The sequence below is a fragment of the Meleagris gallopavo genome, chromosome 2 (assembly GCF_905368555.1).
Source record: "Meleagris gallopavo chromosome 2, MGAL_WU_HG_1.1, whole genome shotgun sequence".
Taxonomy (NCBI): domain Eukaryota; kingdom Metazoa; phylum Chordata; class Aves; order Galliformes; family Phasianidae; genus Meleagris; species Meleagris gallopavo.
In genome coordinates, this window is record NC_139405.1 from 44,530,395 (window position 1) to 44,555,115 (window position 24,721).

Sequence of the window (24,721 nt, forward strand, 5' to 3'; positions counted from 1 at the left end):
ACACAGTAGTACCTCAGAACTTAACTTTCAGGTCTGAGAAATGAATAACCATGGTATATATAGCTCTGCTGGTTCAGCTCAAACCCTTTCAGCCCTAAATGAAATGTCTCCTCTTTATACTGAGAATGCTGAGCCATCCCGTCTTGCCTTGCTGTGCAGCAGTTTGGCTATTTATACTCATAATAATCATTGCATTGTGCTAATTTCTAACTACTGGTCTCGGACCAGGAGTCCTTTGTGATGCTACTTGAACTGATACAAGGCAGTCCCTGCTCCAGAGGATAAATGCTCAAGCAACTCAAAAAACAGAAGTCTCTTCTGATTCATAGAATCACAAAATGGCTTGGGTGGGAATGGTGTTAAAGATCACCTTGTTCCAATCCTCTGCCATAGTCAGGGCTGCCACTCACCAGATCAGGCTGCCCAGGGCCCATCCAATCTGGCCCAGAACACCTCCAGGAATGGGGCATCCATAGCTTCCCTGGGTGGTTTGTTCGATCCTCTGAGTAAAGAATTTCCTCCTAGCATCTACTCTAAATCTTCCATCTTTTAGTTTAAATCTGATCCCCTCGTCCTACCAGATGGTGTATAAAATCAGTCTCCCTCCGGTATAAAGTCCCTTTAAGTATTGGAGGGTGACAGTAAGGTCTCCCCAGAACCTTCTCTAGGCTGAACAAGCCCAACTGCTTCAGTCTCTCTTCATAGGAGAAGTGCTCCAGCCCTCTGATCAACTCTGTGGCCTTCCTCTGAACCCACTCCAACAGCTGTAGTTTCATAGGCCACAATGGCAAGAGATTTATGTACTTAACTCACAGGTACTGTTTAAAATTTGGAACTGGTATTACAGTGTTAAAACAATGAGTCTGTCAAGTGTTCATATCTGACACTAGCTCTTACATGTTTAATGCTAAAAGCATAATGACATCTGAGCTTATGGCAGTTAAGTATCAGTTATAGACAGCAGTATTTCATTTGAAACAAGCGTAAGTAGTAGTGAGCAGGAGCTGTTGTGTATCTGCTACATAGTGCATGCACAGTGCTATCAGAAAACCTGCTTCCATAGATCACAAACAGGGATGAGTCTTGATCTGACAGTGATGTGACAGTGTCCAAATGCAGAATGCAGACCAAGGGGTCAGAGGACAATGTGATCTGGGCAGCAAGGCTGAGATGAGTGGATGGTGAGTAAAGGGTGAGCCAGCAGTGTTGCAGGAGGTTTTACAACACCAGGAGGATGCAAACTGTGTGCAGGATTCTGCCTGTTGGTGGAGCTTCCAGACAGTCTGGCCTTTGAGCCTGGTGCCTAAAGCTGCAGGGTTGGATGTTTGTTGGTGTCTCTACTTCTTTCTTTTCTTTTATAGAAAACAAGATAGACGCTAAATAAAAAATTATACAATTATTATAAGCTTTAGTTGTACAAATTCATTTCAGTGTATAGCCTGTACAACACATCTGTACAGCAGACTATACATGGGAAATTTCTGTACCCCTCCTGCAGTTGCTGTGTGGTGCAAAACACAGGAAACAGATGAGAGCAGTTTCTGAGATGTGACAGAAAAGGAGAAGTCCTCTGCTCTGAGCAAAGGTTTACGATGAGCGATGTGGCACTGTGATGTGGGTGTGTGGTGGTTTTCCTGGAGCTAAAAAATGTTCAAGAAACAGATTCCATGTTCGGAGCTATGTTGATTTGTGTTAACTCAGCCCTCTTTCAGCCCCTGGTGCTCTGGCAGGCAGAGCAGGTCTGTAGCAACATCTGTGTCGGTTGGTAGGGCAGGCAGTGATGGGCAGAAAGATGGCAGGAGCTCTGCTACCTCCTGCAGCTTGCCACAGAGCGCCATGGGGATGACCCAGCTGACAGCTTCTTCCTCCTGCTGTTCAGGTAGGGGCTTAAAGTCTCCTAGGTGATGGTTAGCAACAATTTCTCTTTGGTTTGTCTTCTTTCCCATAACATATTCGTATTTTAAACAATGGAGGAAAAGTCCTTAAACATGATGGTGTCATTGGGGCATACGGTAAGGTAAGAATTGTTTTTAGGCCTGAGGTACTGTAGTGACACACTATTTGGCAGTTTCCCTTTAGTACCCTGCAACAGTAAAGAAGAAATCTGTAGCTTTTCCTCTTAATAAAAATAGAATAACCAAATAGAAAGTGATTCCCTTTTATCCTTTTCCTTCATTTGCAGTTCTGATTTGGCTGACTGAGGCCTGTTTGCTTCAGGAAGTTGTCTTCATATATGCTGCAGCAACATTCTGTAAGGGGAATGTAGTTAGTCTGTTAGTTGCCATGCTGCAGAAGAGAATTTGCTCTAATTCTGTGGTCTTTTTTTTTTTTTTTTTCCCCCCGAGTTCTCATGTGTGATACTCTTTGTAGTCACAAAACCATTTTGAAACTATAGTATCTACGAAAGTTTGGTAGATATTGATGAGAGCATTCCATTTGCAAGTAGTAATGTGAAGAGATGATCCTGTGATGTTTGATGAGGTTTTTGAAAACAATGTAGAAAAGCTTTTGTTTCCAAAGTTGGACTTCTACAACCACGTATATAGTGTGGAATGCCAAGGCTTTGTCTGCTGCAGCGCTAGAACGGGACTTTGTGTATTGAAGAGGCCCCCAGCACACAGCTACCCCTTACCTGAAGAGCAGTTCCTGTGCTGTTTCTCTCATCCCCGGTAGCTCAACGATGCTCACCTTTATTACCTAATGCTTGGAATTGGGTATTCCTTGGCCATAATTGTGTTTTCAACCTCTTTTTGAAGTGCAGCCCTCTCACCTGGCTTTGAGCCCATCAATTCTCTTCTTACCCTCCCCATCATCAGGTGAGCAGCACCCTACCACGGTGGGGATATATTTTTGGGGAAGAACACTGAAATGCTGCCCAGCAGCTGCTGGGGTTAAGGAGAGCATGGGGGGAGTTCAGCTTTGAGAAAGGAGAAGAGGCAAGTCAGTGTGCATGGATAAGTGCCTGCAGCACCCCAGCACTTGTCCCTGCTGTGCTACCACTGACTTGGCAAATATGAGCAGTCTTTTCTTGCACCCAGCCTTCCCCAGGGTGCCAAGGACTGCGGGGTGAACTGAGGATGGAAGGGCAGTGGCAGTTTCTGTCAGCAGAGGAGAAGGAAAAAAATCTCAATTGCTGACTTCGGTATTTTTTGGTGTCCAGGCAGCAGCATTCCTGGAACTTTATGAAATCCCCACTGTGCTGTGTGGTTGCTATAACAGTCACTCTTATTTACACTCCATGTCCATCTCCAGATGTGGTTTATACCCCTCCGGTTAAAGTCTTAATGATTTCATGCTTACTATTACATTACCAAACTGCAGGCTCTGTGTTGGATCCTCCCCCGTCTTCTAGCTCATGTCAAATGTCAAAGACTTCTTTCTTTTTTTCTGTTTTTGTGAGTGAAATCTTTCACTTGTCGCAGTTGTTTGTTTCCATTCATGGACTAACAGTGAGCAACAGTGAACTTGCTCAAAGCAATCTCTCTTTCTGCATTATATGATGCCCTCCAGACAGTCCTGGTGCACAGGGTTATTCCAGTCAAGGTATTTCTCTTTGAACTTCTGGATTATCCAGTCAGTCTCTTTCTCCAGCCTGTCGAGGTCCCTCTGACTGGCAGGGCAGCCCATCTGGCCTAAGTCAAGACATAGGCCAGAAGAACAAATGTAGGTTTTTCCAAAATGAAGTAACTGTGGGTAAGTTATCTGACGAATGGGAGTGTGGGTGTAGTACTTCAATGGTGTTAATGCTGTAACACTGTACTATACAGTGCTTTACAGCCACGCTGTAGAGCAGAGAATACTGACTGTCTCTTTAAAATGCTGTGTATGTACAGACCTTCAGTCTCTGCCTCCAAGAAGGCTTTTAACTTTATTTTCTTTCTATGTTGCAGCTTCCGTTGGTGTCAGATGGATGATAGGTGTTACAGAAATTAACAAAGGCTCCACCTATGGCAACAACGACAACAAGCAGAAACAGAAGTAGTATCTTCAGAGACTGCTTCAACCCAAAGGGAACAAATGCAACCTCTGAAAACTCTTAAGTGCATATCATGGTCCTTCAAGTGAGGTCAAAGGAAGGGTAGGATGAGCAATTGCCATGCATATCTGAATTTGCACTCCTGTTATTTTTCTCCTGGGGTTTGGGCTGGATTACACTCTTGAACGAGGCACTCCTTCGTACACTCTTCCCAACAGGTTTGCATTTGTTTGGTTGGTTTGTTTTCGTATAAAGTGTCTTAAGATTTGAAGAGAAAAAATTCAGTGTGCTGGTATGATGAGACTCTACTCGGAAACTAATTGATGGTTGCTGAGGTATAGGCTTTATCTTGACTTGCTCTAAGGAAGGGATTAATGTCAGAAGACTGTTACAAGATGATTAAAACTGATAGCTGTCTAGCTCACATGTTAGCAGTTTAAAAAACAATAATTTGTCAGTGTTCAAATGCAGTACGATGCGCTGCTTGGTGATACCACTATTGCAACTCTACTGAACTGACAGGAGCGCAGTAGAGTTTTTTTTTTTACATCTAGAATTTATTCTCACACTGAGCACCACATCAGCCCCAGTCAGACTGGCTAGGGGCCCATTTTGTTGGCTCAGAGCCTTGCAGTGGCATAACCTGGAGCAGAATTTGGGCCCGTGGCCTGAGCAGAGAGCTAAGCTACCCACTGTCACATCCTAGGCAATACTTAGCGGTAGAGCTGAAACTTCTAATTCTTCTGAGAATAAATGCCATTCATAGTTTGGAAAACGAAAAATAGGTAACAAATTACTTTCAGCTTTAAACACAAATTCAAATTCTAGGCCTTCCTAACAGAATTGGAAACAGAAAACAGCTGGGTGTGCTGTAACAAAATAATACAAAGCGTGCATTAAAAGTTATTGCCCTGCATCCATACTGTTGTGAACCTAATTAATCTGTTGTCTGTCTTTTCTAAAAATTACTTTATGCAGTGCCTCTTAACGTTGTCTGAGGTAGTATTTAAATTACCTTCTGCTTTTCTTTTGGGAAAAAATAGAAGGAAGTGGGAGAGGGACCTAGGACAGAGGTATGGCTTGCAGTTCTTTATGCCTGTGTGGAGTTTGACACCCTTCTGAATTTAATGAAGGTAGGATCAAGTCCCCTGGGAAAACTATGTTTCTCTGACATCCCCCTTGTACTGATTACTATAGATGTCCTCCTCTTGCTTTGTTCTTGTTTTGCTCTTTAAATTAAGAGAGGAGCCTTCCAACTGCCATTGGTTAAGGGAACAAAACAATAACTAAATTTAAACCCCAAAGTTATTGATACTGAGCAGTGGGAAGTATTCTTGGCATGTTCAGTGATGTTATGTTTTCTTAAAGTTGTATTTCTAGCAGTTGGTAAAATCCATTTATCTTTCGTTATAATAAAACTGAAGCCAGAAGCAACAAAGGCTAATACAAAAGTGTCTGAATCACTCAATGAAATATGCATTTGCTGTTCTGTATCATCAGATCATCTAGAAAGTAATCCTTTAAATATGCAGTACCTAAAGAGCAGCTGTAGTGGTGCATTTAGCATGGGGTAGTTAGTAATAGCTGGTGAGAGTGAATGCAGTTAGTAAGAAGTACAATATGAAGGAAGAAATAGGCCTTGTGTCTTGTGAGGGTCTGATTTTGTAGGCTTTTGTCTCTTGTGCACATGCATTCCCTCTGTTCTGAAGCATACTGAAGGAAGTTGTGTAATGTGTCATACAAATAATCATGAACTTTGGCTTATTTCTTTAACATACAAAATATAGCCAGAGCCCAGAGGATACTGTCATGCTCATAAAGAAAAGCTAGCTATCTGTCTCTTAATAAAGCACATGCCCTTCTATGCTGAAATGCTACCATGCACCTGTATTGACTAAAACAATCTTAACAGTGGAAAGCACAATTACACCATGTAGTGCGTACATCTGAAAGACTACAGTACTGCATGAGGCGTGGAAACTAGCCGGCCCTGAAGATACTGCACACAATTCTTTGCAAATGGGTGGGAAAGGAAGACAGAAAACATCTCTTTAAGCTAGCATTTCATTATGGTAGAATGAACCCCATAAATAGGTGAAAGTTCTGAGCAGCAAATACATATTCATGTGATAAAAACCAGCCTTTTTTTTCCCCTTTGTCAAGAACTATTGACTTAACGTGCTAGTAGAGACCTCTAACGTCCCTTATCAATCTTAGTCCTTTTTTCTGTTATTGCACACAGTACTACTTCTCCAAGAGGAAAATACAAAACACAGAAGTACTTCTCAATGAACATTTAGGATATTTCACACAGGTTTCTCTTGCAGCAGCCATTGTAACAGGCACAGGGCCAAAGATGCCAGTCCTGGATCTAAGTCCCAGCAGACAAGGGCTGCAACCCAATACCCTTCCAGTGTTCACTGGCCAACAGTGAAGGTTTAATGGTACTTGCCAAAGGTAAACTAGCCCCGGTCACTGTATTAAAAGGATGACATATGTCTGTAGGAATCAGTGTTTGCCCTTCTTCACCACAAACAACTGTATGGTCTACAACTGCCTTAACAAAAGTAGTCTTACATTTGTTATACAAAAAAATAAAAATATAAAAAGCTGAAGTGCATTGAATGAGTTTTCTTTTGGTCTGTAATAACAGCCTCCTCACAGTTGTCATTTTTCTTTTGACTCCTGAAAACTCTTCTCGATTCCTGTTTGTGTTCAAGGACACCGAAGACGAAGGAGGAGACAGACTGCTGAGACAAACTGCCAAAAAGTGAAGAGCACAGCAGGCCAGGGCTGCACCTCAACCTCAGGTGTTTTCCTACTCGATTGCCTAGGATGACGATGGCAATTCCCCTCCTGCCATAAGTGAAAGTAGGGAAGACAGGAATAGTTCTTTCTTTGCTTAAATTGAACACTGTATTTTTTGAAAGCCTACACATCCAGCACTGGTAACCCCCCACAGAAGAGGATGGTGCATTTCTGGATTTAAATGTCACTTTCTCAGCAGCTCATCCAGCTGTGTCTCACCTATAATAAACCAGGGATTTCTACATTAAGAGGAGAGAGAGACAGAATATTAAAAGGGAATTCCCTGCTTAACAACTTACCCAAGCATGCACTAAAATTTATAAGTAACAGTGATAACTATTTGAAACAGCAAGCCAAACAAAATAATCATACCATCATCTCTTCTAACCGCTAACCTCCTTTACTGTCTCCATTTTTTGAGATTGATGATATTCAAAAAAAATAAAGGGAGAGTGAAGTCTAGGATCAGAAATTGATTTTTAAAATTCTTAAAAGCGAGTTCTTGTCTTAGCCAAATGCTACACAGGAACAATCCTAACCAGTTCTCCTTTTAGTCAGCACGACACACTGTGGCCATTTTCTGTAGTTCAGGTGTCCAAGAAGAAAGTTCATGTAGCCCTGGTCCGCATCCCTAACACAACAGGTACCATAAGGAAGTGCACATCATCCTATTTCCTCATGAGAGAGTGAAGGGAGACCCTTAATTCTATTATCCCTTGTGCAGTGCAGTATGCTTCCTACATGTTTGTATTTGTCAAGCTACTGACTAGAGCAGTGTAAGAGACGCTGATTCCTGTTAGCTTTGCAGCCTTAGGAGTTAAACATTCAACTCGACAGTTCCCCACATCTATTATTCCACAGTTACTTTCAGAACAAAAACCCATCACCACCGACTCCTAAAATAAACCATTTATTGAGAAAAAAACTTTTTTTTTTTTTAATTTCATTAATCAGCCTTGTGCATAACAAATCCGAAGCTTGCCAAAAACAAATAATAAACAAAAAACCAGTAAAAGTTCACAGTCAGTGCACTCAACAAACAGGTTTAAAAAACAAGGTCCATAACGCCTGATAACACTACAGCATTTTTCTGAACCTATAGAGTTCAAAAATACTACATATTAACATTACGGTTCTCAATCAAATGAGAAACAGGAGAAAGAACAAAAAAAGGTATGGTCCATATACAGTAGTAATGGCACTTTCACTGAAACATGCAGCTTCTTTCAACTTGCAGACACCGTCACGTGAGCAACATGTGCCAAGTAAAACATAGAGGAGCAGCAGAGAAAGTGACGCTCGTCACTTGTGCAGTCTTCGTGAGTCAACTTTTATACTGTTTCTCGGCACAGTCTTTATGTAAATATTACATACATACAGTAGTGTTAAGGTATTTTTGCCAGAATAAAAAAGGCCATCGCTTGAATAACTTCATTCTTCATCTGTGCAAACCTGTGAAGGGGACACGAGGCAGTGAATTCGGTTGTGTCTCTACTGCAGCAAAAACATAGCAGTAGTTCAATCTCTTCAGCAACTTTCACTGAACAGAAGGAATAAACAAGTTTTATTTCTCCCTTGTTATAATGATATAATGCACTACAACTGTTCCTCCCTGACAACTGTTTCCACTGTCACCACAACAATTCATTCTGCCTCTGTGGCAGATGGGGTTTAGCTACAATTACTACTACACCCAAATGCACTGCTTAAGAATAGGCAAAAAACATTCTCAGCTAAAAATCAAACCAAATTCATGCAATAACTGCAGCTTGTTAAAGTAGTGCCAGTTGCCAGGTAAATGGTCAATAACAGTCTGAAGTTAAAGGCTGACCCTTTTACTGAAGGAAAGCAGATGTTCCAAGCATTTGCTCATTTTGCTTTTTATGATAGGGACTCACTTCATTTCATATGTCTCTGCATACATACTCACTGAAGCTTCAGACACACATATAGCCCTCCAAATCCAGTTAACTGCCATGAAGTTTGACAAGTCTTTAACATAAGGGTAATGCACCTCGAGAGCAGCAAAGCGTACTGCGTGGTGCCAGGTTCTTGTAGCTAGATGTCTGTGAGCAACAACGCAGGTGCTTCCTCAGTTTTCCACACCTAGCTTTCTTTCTGTTGGACATCAACTTAGTATCAGCCTCCTGCCGTGATACAAAGCGCTGTGGCATAGCTGCACATTACACAGCCAACTGAAGGCGCTTTGATTCCCATCTGCAGTCTTTGCAGCCAAAGCTGTGAGACAAACCTTGACAAAAGGATGGTCGAGGAGCTGGCTGGCTGTCCACCTCATCTTTGGGTCACTTTCCAGGCAGTGGCAAAGGAAGTCTTTCCCTTCCGGACTCACTTTGTCAGGAATAGGAGGTTTATGACCCATCCCCACTCTATACATGATCTGGAAGTTGTGCTCATATTCGTGCCAAGGCCTCTGCAACAGGGAACAGAATTGCTAAGTGCAAAGTTTAGTGAGTGACTCACTATGGAACAAAGCATATACTTCTGTGCCCCAGGAAGTTAAAGCCAACCTGATACTTGTGGACTCGCAGCTGGGAGTGAGGTCAGAGATTTTAGAGAAACTGCTAAGGACATTTTGTGTTACGTCAGTAGATGACACACCTACCTTGCCAGTGACCATCTCTATAACAACACAGCCCAGGCTCCAGATGTCTGCTGCACGTCCATGCCCTTCTCCTTTTGCTCTGGTGATTACTTCTGGAGCCATGTACGCTTTGAAACAGGACACACCATGTCATCATTTTATACAGCAGAAGGAACTGAAGTGATTAAGTAGGTAAACCAAATGCTTTTTAATACATCTGAAATGAATTACCACTCAGCTTTTCTTGCTAAGTTTCGTCATGTGCTGGCTTTGCCTTCTTGTTCTTTGACACATTAGCAGCATAACTGTCTTTCAGTGTGAAAAGCAATAGTGAAAGTACTGGTACAGTATGCACTCTGTTATCTTTGTTTTTTAAAACAAAGAGATTAAGCAGCCGTCCCCTAAGAACACTACTGTTTCAGTAAGACCAGAGAGAAAGATAAAATCCCAGAAAACAAATCTTCAGAACCTTTACAGTCAACCAGACAAATAACATTTTATCTTTCCAGTTACATTTACTGACTTTTTTTGGCTAATGGATGTAAAGTACATCTAACTAGTGAAGCTCAAACCAAGCTTCCCAGAGCCATACTGCTTTATTTTTGACAGACGTATCTTCTTTTTGGTAACTAGCCGAGTTTCTGCCTCACACGCTTCCTTACCTGCAGTACCCAATGTACTGTTCACTTCTCCAGGCATTGTCTGAGTGTTGTTCTTCAGTTTCACTGAGCAGCCAAAGTCACCCAGTTTAATCAGTCCAGATGAGGTAAGAAAGATGTTTGCTCCTAGGAAACACAAAGAGAAACAGTAACAATCGTTAAACCAATGCTGAACTGAGGCAGGAGGACTTCCCAACATGATATACTACTGGAAGAAGTTACACGGTAGATAATAGCCGAATTCACACTTAAGAGTTGTACCAGTGGATTAAGTGTGGAATTAGAGATGTTCCCCAAAGCATATCCTACAGCAGTCAGGTGGCTGGATTTCCAGTGAGTTTCAGTTAATACTAAACATCTTGGAAGATGACAACAAGAAATGTTCAAAGTACAAAGTACTACGGCAGGCTTTCCTCACATATGTTTCATTATGAGAAAACACTCCTCCAGGAATTCATGAATGTCAGTGCTTATCCTTGTGAGTGTTGCATCATGAAAAAACAGCTCAGTGGCAGAGACCATTGATGCATTCCTCCCAGTGTCCATCTTTTCAGTTCTGCTGAGTCAAGACAGATGATACATCTGTGTCATCATGACAGACGTACAAAATTGAGCTTATAGCATTTATTCCACGTACCGCCAAATGCCCACTCCTTTTTCACTCTATTTACAGACTGATTTCTGGAGGAGGGCTACCATTACAATCTCTGGCTACAATGCTAGCTTACACAACAAAATTTCCCCTAGCATAGTTGAAATTCTCCACGAGAAACCTGCAGTTGACTTGAGGTCACTTGCTCTACATGACACTGCAAAAATAAATTGAGTGCTTTTAATGAACAGGTTTTTTTCATCCAACATCCTGCCAAAACACATGCTGATAGGCAAGAGAAAACAGTGCAGAAGGAGCTCCCAAGTACAGGTCAGGCCAATCCTGCAAGTATCACAATGAAGCCACAAGTAGGCTGCAAGTCACCTGGCAGAAGTGCAGCTCGAGCTGTGAGTTCTCTTCAGGAAAGATTAATGGTATGCACAGAACACATCTGCCCGCAGGGCTTCGTTACACAGAGCCTCTTCCCATGTCACACCGAAGATTCTTTTAAAAAGGGCTCTTCTGAATATAATCTTTCAAAAGAAGTTTCTCACTTTTGTTCCACCTTGAACAAGGGTCAGTGCGGGAATCGTGGGCTGCTCCTCCTTTCTATTATGTATGTTCTCTTACTTAATGACTTACTGAATGCCCAGCTAGTGTGGCTGTGCACCTCCAAGATCTGAACGGAAAATAAAGAGTCCTTACAGAGCTCAAGTCAAAAAAAAGCCAGTGCAGGTCAATGATGCCCCAACCTCCCCATTTCTTAAAGGATTCCCCTTACGGTTCTGAGAATGCTTGATAACTAAAGCAAAATGTATTCAGTCCAAGAGGTGTTAGGCATTAAAAGGAGGAGAAACAACAGAATTTGTTAACAGAAATAAATTCTAACCTTTGATTACCGTAAGAGAATTAACTTTCAGTAAATACTACTCTTCCAGTCCCAGCATTCAGGTGCCTGCACATACTCAAGATCAGAATTCCTTCTGCTGGCAAACTGCAAAACTCAGCCAGGCACCCGCATGGGTCCTTCCCAACCCAAACCATTCTATGATTCTACATCACTGTGGGCCCTGCAGTCAGGAGCACACACAACACACACACAGAGCAGCCCTCAGCTCCTTGAACAAAACAGAAACCCGCAATAGCACTACAAGGCGGGACTCTAAATATAAGCACTGCAATAGGTGAGTGACTGTTAGGGGTAGCAGCAGGTTTTTCCTTCAAACAACTGCCCACTGCTTTTCAAATGTCACAAAGCCAGTGAGTACAGTAAGCCCACACAGAGAGCACAGGAATATTGGCCATCACTAGCAAATACTTTACAAGAATGTTTCTGAAACAACACGCTGGTTCCTCAAGAAAGTAGCATGCAAATAGCACAAAAGGCTACAAAGAAGGTTCTGAAGCTACTCAAGTGGGTGCAAAGGGCCTGAGCTGAAGTCCAGTATCTCTCTTCTGACTGAATATGAAGTTATTGTGATAACTTGGTTTAATGCAGTTTAGAAACTACATATGAAGTCTTTTAGATCCTTGAAAAAAACAAGAAAAATAATGGCACTTTTCTAGCATAAATGTTACTGCAAAAGCTCCTATCAGCCCTCCTCCTGAAACCATCCAGAATTGTTAAATGCAACAAACCTAAATTTCAAAATTTCACCAGGAAGAAAAAGAGAGAACTTGAAGACTCGCATTGCTGACATTTTCTGGGTGCAAATGAGTCCTCCACTGATGCGCTGTGTGCTGGAGCCTCAAAGCTCTGGTCTGTGCTTTGGAGAACAAGACAAAGCTCTAGAAGGAGTTTTAAAAAAGGATCTCATTAGAGAGAGGACACACGCACAGAACCCAGCAGGACCTGGGTAAGAGAGCAGGGGATGGAAGAGCAGTACGTTGAGGATGAATGATCCTTTTTAACCTTTACAGTCAATGTGATTGGAAACGTAACAAAATTCCTACCATAGCTGCGCAGTTAATGAGCAAAGTAAATTAAAACCAGAGACCCTGGCTAAAACAATAAAAAGGGTCAAGACCCCTCCCCATTCCCTCTCTCCTACATAAGCACTATCAAAAAGTAGCTCCATTGTACTTAGTGAAGGCAAGGAAGCAGCACAGCTCTGCAAAATACCACTGCCATTTACACCACAAGACCTTCCTGGCAAACTGCAAGCAGAGCAAACAGCAGAAGTGGTACTTTAGCTAGAGCAAACAGCTGTGACCCAAAGCATTTAAACTCAAGTTTAGAGGATCAGTCCCAGATTAAGCACAGTGAAAACTGACACTAGTGTGATATTCAGTGGTGCTGGTCTCATACTGAGAGCCCGAACAGCAGCACTGAAATCCCCATGACTAATGTGGCATAATTTCACCAACAGGGCAGCTCATAGCCACTCCTCAGCAGTACTTTAGCAGCAAAACAGTCATATTCATTTAAAAAGCAACTTGCTTCAGGCCAAATGCTACCCTTTGATGAGAAAATCAGCTTTATCATCCTCTTTTTCACACACAGAAAGCATGAAATGCTCACAGTCTCCTGTTGAATAACCTTCTGCCTCTTGTTGAATGACCTTCCTTCCCTCTGCTCATCACAAAGAGATGAAGGCAGGAATAGCAGAAATTCTGAGAGAGCTAACAGAAAAGTTAACAAGAGTACAATAACACTTTGATGAAGACTTCATGGCCTGGAGCGTCTCATTCACAGGTTTCTGATTTACTGAAGTTTCAGATACAATGCCTTCATTTTCTGTATTCAGGCTGAGAATGCAATCTGAGCACTCTAAGTAATATGCCCCGGTCTCCCAAAGAGAGGGCACCAGGCATGACCTTAAGATTAACTTTTCTCAATTCAGCACTTGGGAGACCACACTTGGAGTTCTGTGGCTGCTCAATACAAGGCAGATGTCGACAGTCTGCATCAAGCCCAGCCCAGGGTCATCAAGACGGTCAGAGGGCTGCTACACGTGATAAGGAAAGGCTGAGAGATGGTTTGTTTAGCGTGAGGAAGAGAAGGCTGGGGAGTGTGTAGAGAGAGGGAAATTATTGCTGTTTTCAACTTCAGCAGTATCAGAATGTTACAACAGTAACAAAATTTTCCTCAAAGACACAGAGTGGAATGGTACAGGACAACGGAAACAAACAAAGCATCTGCAAATTCCAGGGAAGTAGTAGGAAAAGTTTGGTTTTTTTTACAATGGGGATGGCCGGTCACCAGGATGGGACCCAGGAAAGAGGGAGTTCCCCATCCCTGGAGATACTCATCACTCAGACAGACACGGTCCTGAGCAATCTGATCTAACTTGCCATTGGATCTGATACTGAGGCAGGCCCTGCTTTGAGCAGAGGGCTCAGCCAGAGATGTCCAGAGATTCTCTTCCGCATTAAACATTCCATCATTATCATTCAGAGGTACAGCTTCCTTGCAAAAAGAGAAGTAATTATAACAGAGGAAATCTGGACTTAGCCAGAGAGATTAAAATCCAGTAGGCAGGATAAAGTATAAGCATCCAAAAAGACCAACTCACCTACCACATACAGGCACCAGCTACTTTGTACATAGATGCAGACTAATAAAAAGCAATGCCCAGTCTGCAACCAATGCTAATCTCAGCATCTCACAACCAGTTTGAAAAAGGGTTCGCCACAGCTGTGTCTTGCTGTATCTTTTACACTCACAGAATTGGATGCCATAACAGTATCTGAAAGGCAATGGTGGCACCAGTGGACACTACTAACCTAATGACTGAATTTCTGAGCACCAGGCACTTGCCAATGCCAACTGTGGGATATGATGAAACAATTTTTAAGAGTAATTATTTATCTGATGCTGAAAGAAACAGATCCACAGTGATATTTGGCAAACTGGCCATAAGAGTTCTACTGTGATCTGTCAGTGAGATTCCCATAGAAAAGCAGTTTTAACACAGACTGAATAACAAATCATTCCTCCCTATGAGAAAAATAAGAGTAATGGACTGTAAGTAAGTGTAAATCTTCTGGCATTATGCTAAAAGTAAAAACAGAGTTTTCTTTACTGCTGTTGTCTGAGAACCTGAGGATGTAATTTTAGCATAAAAAGAGATGGAGCAAGAGGCTTGCAATGTAACCATAAGGCAGCCTTTATAGAAGAACACTCTTTGCAGTCTGCCTTCAAATTCTGCCACTAAGATTAGAGAAAGTCTGTACACAGTTCTACAGAGACTCACATCTGACAGCTGTTACTATTCTCAAGGAATGCCCCTAGGTTTGGTATGAGGAACCTGTTGCAACAGTAATGCCTTGGATAATTAGTCTTACAGTTCCGTTAAACAGCTCTTTCTTCAGTGCACTTCTCTGATGAGAGGAAGACCTAATTGGAAACATATCCAGAAATCAGCAACAACACAGAGGAGCACAAAAGAAATCCCTATCAGTCAGCCTTGAATTTTGGATCGCAAGCTTCCAGGAGAATACAATCCAGCTAAGAATTAACATGGATATGGAATGGTCAAGTAAAGGATAAGGAAGGTACTGTGAAAAGCACAGAGGGAAATTCACAATTGCAGAGAAATCTTTGGTCAGGAAGGAAAAGGCAAGACTGCTGGGGAATGGGTGTGAAGGAAAGTGTTTTCTAGGGAAAAAAGCCAAAACTGACTCAAGAGTGGCCTACCTGGGTGGGAGGCCTCTGGATCGTAGATAGTTCTTTTCCCAAATGAGAAGCACGAGGCCAAAGGACCAAGAGCAACTGGGAACCTCCTACACTGCTGCGATGGTTCAAAACCCTGTGAGCAAGAGGGACATAGAAACCCAGCATCGTTGGGTTGCACTGCCTTGTCATAAAATGAACATTCACGGGGCACATTGTGTGCACTGTTCCCCTAATTTCTGTTAAGTTGCTGCCAGAGGTGAGCAAAATATGTCAAGCTAACAAAAACAAGAGAACTAAACATGGAGGATGTTCTCAGAAGGTTCACGAAAAGAAAAACGAATGTGAAATGCAGACTGACACCGGTACCTTAAGCAAATACCAAAACCATCTCCCCTTCAGTTACTGTAGTTCCATTCTGCTTACTTTGTAAGCAAAACCTGAGAGCCAGGCACGAGTAGATACATGTATGGGGAAAAAAAAAAAAAGAAAAAAAAAAAGCCATGATACATAATTTTACCATATCCACTGAACTTCTTTTAACAAAGCTATCAGTATTGTGTTTAATCAACCATTTATGTGAAAGACTAAAACTCTTCTGCAGCATGAGTATTGCTAGGAAAAGTTCTGCTGGACCACTTTAACATAGTACACTGTCAGCCCCCAGAAAATGCCACAGTATCTTGCACAGCTGAGAAGAAAAATAGCATTACATAACTCAGTAATGACAAAAGTAATACAAGGACCAAAATTTGAGTTTGGAAGAATCCTCAACAATCCTCACCACCTCTACAAAAACGACATAGATGATGGGCAGAAGTTATGAGCTCACAATGCCATCTGTGAATGTTTTTTTGTTTTTGTTTTGTTTTTTAATGCTCTGTGTTTAAAAAGGAACATTTAACTAGCCAACTTGTAAACTGAAAACTCAAAAACACGTGAAAGACATTTTACTCAACTCTTGTATAGATTAATGCCCTGAATTGAATCTGAAACAAGCCTCATCCCGTCCTCCTCTCCCCCCACTTTCTTCTACAACACCAAAACAACATTACCTTTTTGGTTCACATTACCTTTAATGTCTCGATGAACGATACCATGTTCATGTAGTACATTGATAGCAATCGTGATCTGCTTTGTGTAGAGCCTAATGACATGCTCCTGAAGGCCCAGCTTTGACACCTCCTCCAGAGTGCCCTCATCACAGTACTCCATGAAGATGTACATCTCTTCCTGTGGTGGGAATCAAAACAAATGTCATTGATTTTAATCTTCTTTAACTGCTGAATTAGAACTAAGTTTTCCTTCTGTCTTTAACTGTCTGGGCAAGTTTTAGAGGAAGTACCTCTGACCACAGAATATCTAACACATCATCTCTTCAAAACCCTATTTTCTTGGGCATGCTTCACCCTAACATTCATTTTCACAGCTGTGGAAAATCTCTTTCCATATCTATCTGTGTCATTTGTATGCAACTGATACTATGTGGTGGTATAACATGGAAATCTTGCAGTGGAAATCTTGCAGGCACATTAAGCAGAAATACAAAAAGGCCCCTTGCATATTTAGCAAGAAGTTAGAGATATTTTTTCCCCAGTTCAACACATGTTAAGGCAGACTGTCTGAGAAGGGCAAGGTTTTTGTTGCTGTTTCTTCCTCAAATAAGCATGCCAATTCAAACTCACTTTAAGGAAAACTTTGGTATTTGTTCCCTTTCTCTCTCTCTCCAAGCCCATTTTGGAACCTTCAGCCAAATGCAGTCAGATTTAAAACAAAAAGATGGCAAAGATGCTGAACTCTTAGTATTTGCCTGAGAAACGAACGACCCAGTGGCACAGACGCCCAAAGTTGTGTCCCAAAGTAAAGAAATGCAGAGAGAAAACAGCCTTTGTCCCTTTCCAAAACAGCAAAGAGCAGGCAATCAATTTGATCAAGCTTGTAAAACACACACAGTTTTCCAGCTTGACACTCAGTATCCTGCTCCCTAGCAGGGAACAGGTGGAGATACAGGAAAGAGCTGAGACTTGGAAGGGGGGAAAGGCATACAGAAATCAGAGTAAGAAAAAATCAGGTATCTGAACACGCAGCTGTGGGATCCAACTCTTCAAGACAACCAGATTTCTGCTGCTTAGATAAGAAAACATTGCTGCTAACAGTGGCAAGTTTTAGGCTGAATCTCTAGTCTTAACCCACAAAAGTTACCAAAAAGTACATAACAGTTTGCACTTAGAGCAGTCAAACAGAGATGCAGCATCACTCACTCTACTCACTTACTGTGAATTCTCTGTTTACCTATCAGTTCCAGGACATTTCTGCAAACTACATTTTAGAGAGATCTTAATATTCACGGGCAGAAAGACCGCACAATGCAATTCACAGAGGCATCCAGACAATTAAGTTAAACAAGAATGATCTGAAACCCAGATCCTCCAATGAACCTCCAATGAACCAAAACCTCCAATGAACCAAAGCTTCTTAAAATTTTCTCAGCCCTATATGCAACCCTCCTCCTCTCTCCCAGTATGATTGATGTTCTCTTACCCTGTGGAGCTCCACACCAAAATACCGAACAAGATTAGGATGTTTGATGCCTTCAAAAATCTTCAGTTCATCAGCTGTTTCTTTGATGGTTTTGTGATCATTAGGTTGAAATCTTATCTGCAAGAAACATTTTCCATTATTTTACTGCTATTAAGTTTCAAACTGTTAAAGAACAATAACAAGAAAAAAATACAAAAATCAAGAAAGCGGCTAAAAGTTGTTTTTTTTTTTTCCCCAACACAGTACAATCACAGAAATTCCAAAATTCCATCTCCATTTACAAGTAAAAAAGCTGAAACTTAAATGTTACACATGTATGCACATGTGTGTATCTCTGCAGAGCTCGCCTAACTTAAGTGTGGTGGTACAAGAGGATCAGAGAACAGCAGTGACAGCTATATTTCAAGAAAGAATAACTGCCAGGTATTTCATCAAGGGAGATTTAGGGATGTGCTTAGGGATTTGCTTTGAGGGGGTTTCTTTACTGAGAATGAGGCAGTCGCAAGGAAAAGATGGGGCATGAAACAAAAACAATTAGAAAACTTTGATTAAAGGCACAGTTTTCCTTAGTTCTCCTACAGTATGCTGAGATGCGTATTCTTGGAGGGGAAAAAAAAAATAAAAAAAATCAGCAATCATCTGCAAAACTGATTTAAGGCTCCCATTCACACAAAAATAAGCAAAATTCTCAGGAAGTTATGGGAAATGCTATTTTTACTATTCTGGTAGAACATAGAAATTTCATTAATTGTGTACAAGACAACCAATAAAAAATATATATATTTTTTAAATGAGGACATTACAATTGTTTTGTTCTCTACAACAATTCCTATTACAGTTTGTGCAAATAGCGTTCAAGTATTTCATGTACTCCAACTCTCCAAAGTCACAACGCTGTGCATTTGCAGTAAACCTTTTTCATTATTATCCATAGAGATATTGATGATTCTGTGGTTAGAATAACTGTATTTTGTATTTCAAGAAGTGTGAAGAAGCAGAGCACTACTATCTGATAGGGGGGAAATGTCACTTCAAACCTTTAAAGCTGGTCAGTGCGTGACTACAGCACAAAAGTAGTTAAGCACAAGCCCACCTTTTCTTTTCCATGCTTCTGTGAGCTCATACGTATCATACGTGGAAGAACTGGCACATAAAAATGTAACTGCACCAAATGGCTGCCATGGTAACTGCTGTGAACACTTGATGGTTGTCATTGTATAAGGATATGGAAATGCAGTAAAACTAAACAGTATACATATTTCTAAAAACAAACTGTCAGAGGGGAGGAGGACTACGCCTACACAGCTTTACTTGCTTCTGTAATGAAAATCAGGTTTTCTGTAACTAACAGGTTAATCAACAGCTTTATGACTCACCCTAGCTCACCTAATATACAGGAGAAGATGAAAAACATCTGAAGTGATACTTCCTATCTTTTTATCTAAGAAGTGAAGAAAGAGTAAATCAAATGTGAAATACTGTAAAGTAAAACAAATTTGTGCACCATTTCTACTACTCACAAAACGCTTTCAAAAATAATTTAAGGTGTCTTCATGAGACTTCACACATATTAAGGAAGTATTCATTCAATATTCATTCTGGAATTATCCATATTCTTTTTACATACATTTGAGTTCAAACTTGTACACTGAAAGAATAAGCTTAAGGAACATAAGAAAAAACAATCAACAAAAAGCAATTGTGACCACATGAAGAAACGATTTGTCTTCCAATCCTTTTTGAGCTAGCTAACAATGATGTTCAGAGGACCTTACTGCCCTACAACACATCTATATTTGGTTTGGAAAGAAGGCAAGAGCAACAACGATTCTCACATACTGAATACTCACTTCTTTCATAGCCATCAGCTCTCCAGTGTCAACACTAATACAGGTGTATACCTTCCCATATTGGCCTTCACCTGCAGTTAAAATAAGACAAATGAATTACACTACATTTAATAACACATCAACTGACTCACCTTGCCAAAGTCATTCAGCGGTATTTTCATTTAAAATTTCAAGTAGCTTTTAACCTGTAGCACCTAATAAAATATCCATAGTCCTGAATTCAATGCTATGATAAAAGGTGAAAGCAACTTAACAGGCTGATCTGAAAGAAAACCACTCGAGTGTAAGGATTTTGCTACAAATCCTGAACCAGAGTGGAAATAATAGTCATACATGGGAAGCAACAACAATATTGGTGAATGAAACAAATCCCAAAGATTGTGCTCATTTCCACTCATATTTGTGGTTCTTCCAAAAGCAAAACTCAACAAATCTTTTATAGAGTTTAACATGTGCAGGAATTGCTGGATCATACATAAGTAATCATCCCGACCAAATCTTTTTACTCCTTTGCTTCTTATTATTTGTGCAGGGAAAATTTCACTCAACTTCTACACAAAGGAAATCCCAGCTGCAACTGTACTTTGTATTTCAAGATCCTGATTTCAGTAATGCTGGTGTTACCTACACAAAGATGAAAGACCTCAAAAGACAGTCCCAGATTGTCTTCAAAAAATTAATCTTTTTTTTTTTCCAGTCTGACAAATGAACATTAACAAACTTACCAATTTTGTTTCCTCTTTGCCACTTGAAAGTCACTTTTCTCAAACCTACATGCATGACATTATCGTAAGATTTTGGTGTGTCACAAACTTGGCCAATGATATTCTTCCTCCTCATCTCTCTGTATCTCCTTTCTTCAAACAACTGAACAGACTTTTGAACAGCTTCAATTGGTGCTTGTTTGGAAACAGTGTCTAAAAAGAAGAGTGATGAACAATTTATATGACAGAGAAATACCCTCTGTTATTATATTTTATTTTGTTACCTTCTGATATCTATACCTATTCTGATACCTATCAAGGGACTTGACCTACAGGATAACTATTTTGTGCATCAAATTTCAGAAGTTGCAAAAGGATAAAGCATTTTAGAAATCACATGTGAAACTAAAGGAAAATAAGAATAATAGTTATCTTTTAATTGATTAGAGGAAGTTAAAAGTTTGAAATGCAAAGATGTTTTCTTTTATATCTCCCTTGTAATTAACCACAGGTAGATAATGGAAATGTGTTAGGGTCATTAAGGACAGAAGGGCAGTTAAGTTTTTTACTCTACTGAATTGTAAGATATTTCTTTATTACAGATATTTAGAGGTATTATGTAACTCCAGATTTGAAGTCTTATCATGAAACTGAATCCTAGCCAGTGAAGCTAAAAGAAAAAAAATTACAGTCTAGTTTGACCTTTTTCTAACAGCTTCCAAAAAATGGAGATACTGAAATATCTCCGTATTCTTCTGCCTGTAATTACTACCAGTTTTTAATCCTTGTCTTATCTACAGTTAATAGTAAGAAGAGTTCCTTTGCAGCACTCTTTTAGAAACTTTGTTTGCTCCTCACTCTTCTTTTCCTTCCAGTTTAAACCAATTCCATTTAATCAGTGTTTATGTTCCAAATGAAAAATAAGCCTTCTAGATTTCTGAAAAAAAAAAAATCCCCTTTACAAGAACGAGGCTGGGAAAACCTTTTCAAATGAGCATTAAAATTGAGCACTAAAACACAGCAATAGCTTAGGATGTGCTACACTACAGTGACTCCTAGACTCCTACCTTTGGTCTGGTTGATTAAGGTTCTGAGCTCCCAACTCCGCCGGGATGAGCCACTTGAGTCTCCTTTTGGATATGATGGTTCTAGAGAAATTATACTGTCAGCATAAAAGTGGCTTTAACTCATTAAGGATTACGCAGTCATATGCAGCAGAAACTGAAATCTTACATATCAATAATATACCCTACAAGTATATAAAGCAGTGTAAGCTCTCAAATTAAAAAATGATTTATCTTTAAAATCCAAGTTATGAGAGACACGGTTTAGCAGGCAATACTGGTGGTATGTGGGTGGTTGGATTAGATTATATCTTAGAGGTCTTTTCCAATCTTAACCTTAATGATTCTGTGATTCTATGAAAACTATTCTGAAATGAGATATAATTTATACAGGAAAAGAGCTCTCCTTCAGCAACTGAGGAAGCATTTCAAGTCGGCATGGAGAATCATATGTGGGATACAACTCAGCAGGAAAGTAAGCTTCTAAACTTCCTCCAAAAAAAGACTTGATTCTTTTCAATCTAAGTCAGTCTCCCATTAAAACATATATATTAAAAAGGGAATAAGTCTGTGACAAACAATAATTTCACTGTCTTCTTAAAGTAAAATAAAACACAGCACTTAGGATAAATTTCTACTATATTCGTTTTGCTTCATTTTGCAAAATGACCACAATACCAGCTCTGCTTTGTTTGTGATTTCATACTTCATTCTAATTTGCACAGAACACATCATCTTACAAGAGGAGGCTTAGGGGGAGATCTTCATTAACATGTAGGAATATCTGAAAGGAGGGTGCAAAAAAGACACAGCCAGGCTCCTTTCAGTTGTGCCCAGTGCCAGGACAAGAAGCAGTGGGCACAAATTGGAACAACAGATGTTCCATCTGACCACCAGGAAGCACTTCTACCTGCTATGCAGGTAGCTGAGCACTGGCACAAGTTGTGGAGTATCCTTCTTGGAGATCTTCGCAACACACCTGGACGTGGGTGTAGGCATCCTGCTCTGAGTGCCCCTACTGGAGCTGGGTTGCAGCAGTGGACCCAGAGGGCTCTTATAAACTCAGCCACTCTGTGATTCTGCTTTTATTACCAAAAAAACCCGCACATACAGGGGCTGGGTACACCTAGAGGAACCCTGATTGAGAAAGTCACCCACACTGTTCTGGATTCAAGTAACAGGAAGTGTCTGTAGAATGAATTAAAGTGGTAATTAAAGAATTTGACTGGAAGCTCTTCACTGCCCCAGTGGGTCCGGTTTATACTTCGTTAACAGCACTTAGAAATTTACTATCTGATGGGGTGTAATTCAGCAACTATGGTACTCAGTTCATTTAGCATAATGTAACTTTGTAAGACACCAGGAAATTCCTTCGAGTATAATTCAAAAACAACATGGAAAGCAAAAGAACAGTTACATCTGAAAACAGAAGAACTTAAAGTATAACCCTGGAAGTTAAAAATCTAAGTCTGAATGGGAAAGGTGAAAAAAAACTGAGAGGGTTAAGGACTGGGAACAGATAAAAATATGTTAATGACATAAATCATCAGCATATTCAGGTCACAACCTAATATTGTGACAGTCACCTTCTCGCTCCTCAGTGGGACTGGAGTGACGACTAAGGGATCTGAACTGCAACTCAGCTGCTATTGAAGCCAGTCGGTCATTTTCAGGGACACTGGAACCCCTGTTAAATAAAGCCATCATACTAATTAACATTGCACTAAATAGCTACTAATGACAATTTAACTGCACTTTAAAAGAGGAAAAAAAAAAAAGCTATGAAGCCTAGGACATGAACCATGAAAGAAAAATTGATCCTGAGATGCAAATGGAAAAACCTCCAGCTATTTTTTCCCCAAAATGAAGACTTTTTATATGATTTTCACTATGCCACTATCTATGATAAAAACCACTAGCTTTTAAAGCATTAACTACATGAAACTGTTGTTGATCATAACAGACTCTTCTACTGATACATAACATACTAACAAAACAGTTGCTGCAAGACATGGGTGGTGCCAGGTATGGATATACAGTCAGAAATGATTCAGCTTGGTGATGACCTGAGCCACATTATCAGATGAAGAATACTAATTTAATTCATATGCTTCCAGAGCATGACAAGTACAAAGTCAAAGCCCATAATCACTAAGTAAGAACCAGCAGGTAGAAGCACAATTCAGCAGACAGGACACACAGTGTTAAATTATCCGTAGTCCAGGCCCTACCTCCTCCGAAAGCAGAATACAATTAGATATCTCAGAATAAGACCCAGATGAATAAGCATGTTGAAGGGAAAGAGAAACAGTACTGAGAGAAATGAGTTTTAAGCCCTTAAGTCTTCAGACACCTTTTTCCAGCTACCAAGATACTGATGAAACCACCCAGGTTTCACAGCAAAAACTGCAAAATTTTCTATGGTAGATCTCTTTTGCACAAGGTTCTCCTTTCATTTCTGAAGGCATGGAGTGGAAGAGCTGTGATTGATACCTCCTAATGTTTTAGAAGCATGAGCTAAACATTACTGGAAAATGAGGAACACTATTAAATCCTTCACTGACAGTTGATACAAGAGTTCTGTATGTATGAGAAGTCCTTCCTATCCTACAATATGTTTTTCTAATTAAATATTAAAAAAAAAAAAAAAAAAAAAGCAACACACACAACCTTGAGAACAAACCAGGACACTCTTTCCCATATTTATGTTCTCAGTATGTTTGTTCTATAGTGCCTGCAACTTCAAATAGACTGTTGAAGTTTGAGGAGGAAGTGAGCAAGTGAAAATCCTCAATGCTCTTTGGGAAGTTGAGCTTTTAATCAATAATACTAAGGAGATAAAGAGCAACATTTCTAATCGTACAGAGTTCAAAAACTCCTGATGTCTCTAAAATAAAGTAGTAACCAAATAGAAAAGTCTAAGTATCATAACTTTGAATGCAAATGTCTAAAATCCACATTGGTCTTATCCTAGCCACCCAAATCCTTTACTGCCTGCATCCATCAAGACTGCCTGAATGTTCTCAGGCACAGAAATAGAATCAAAGAGATATACTTGCTAAATTTCTTCCCTGATCCTGGATAAATATAAAATGATGATTAATATCATCAGCTAGCTCAGAAATTAAACATTTATATATGTCATTAGCACAAATGTAGTACAAATTTATACCTATCATCAAGCTCAACGCAAATAACTAAATATTACTACTCCTGATTTCATTTTCCAGTTATATTGAACAGCTGTTATTTGAGGGTTTTTTTAAAGCAAAACTTCAACAGAACTATGGCAGCATTTATGCACTATGCA

At 40.2% G+C, this 24,721-nt stretch overlaps 2 protein-coding genes across 8 annotated transcripts in view; one reads left to right on the plus strand and one right to left on the minus strand.

Annotated features, from left to right (window-relative positions):
* The window catches only part of AGPAT4 (1-acylglycerol-3-phosphate O-acyltransferase 4), a 71,875-nt gene extending 65,284 nt beyond the window's left edge, over positions 1 to 6,591 (plus strand). For both annotated transcript variants that reach the window (XM_085216940.1, XM_085216939.1), the window contains one exon: positions 3,891 to 6,591. In XM_085216940.1, coding sequence (XP_085073066.1) covers positions 3,891 to 3,982 — 92 coding nt within the window. In that variant the 3' untranslated portion in view covers positions 3,983 to 6,591. The remainder of the gene's footprint in view (positions 1 to 3,890) is intronic.
* A 1,087-nt stretch (positions 6,592 to 7,678) lies between these two features.
* MAP3K4 (mitogen-activated protein kinase kinase kinase 4) overlaps positions 7,679 to 24,721 on the minus strand; it is a 69,254-nt gene continuing 52,211 nt past the window's right edge. For 5 of the 6 annotated variants that reach the window (XM_085216944.1, XM_085216942.1, XM_085216943.1 and 2 more), the window contains 10 exons: positions 22,998 to 23,098; positions 21,415 to 21,495; positions 20,369 to 20,560; positions 19,644 to 19,714; positions 17,794 to 17,910; positions 16,326 to 16,485; positions 10,049 to 10,171; positions 9,408 to 9,514; positions 9,036 to 9,215; positions 7,679 to 8,236 (listed from right to left, as the gene is read on the minus strand). In XM_085216944.1, coding sequence (XP_085073070.1) covers positions 8,216 to 8,236; positions 9,036 to 9,215; positions 9,408 to 9,514; positions 10,049 to 10,171; positions 16,326 to 16,485; positions 17,794 to 17,910; positions 19,644 to 19,714; positions 20,369 to 20,560; positions 21,415 to 21,495; positions 22,998 to 23,098 — 1,153 coding nt within the window. In that variant the 3' untranslated portion in view covers positions 7,679 to 8,215. Of the gene's footprint in view, positions 8,237 to 9,035; positions 9,216 to 9,407; positions 9,515 to 10,048; positions 10,172 to 15,276; positions 15,389 to 16,325; positions 16,486 to 17,793; positions 17,911 to 19,643; positions 19,715 to 20,368; positions 20,561 to 21,414; positions 21,496 to 22,997; positions 23,099 to 24,721 lie in introns of those variants that run through there. The other variant, XR_014881312.1, reaches the window with a different exon arrangement.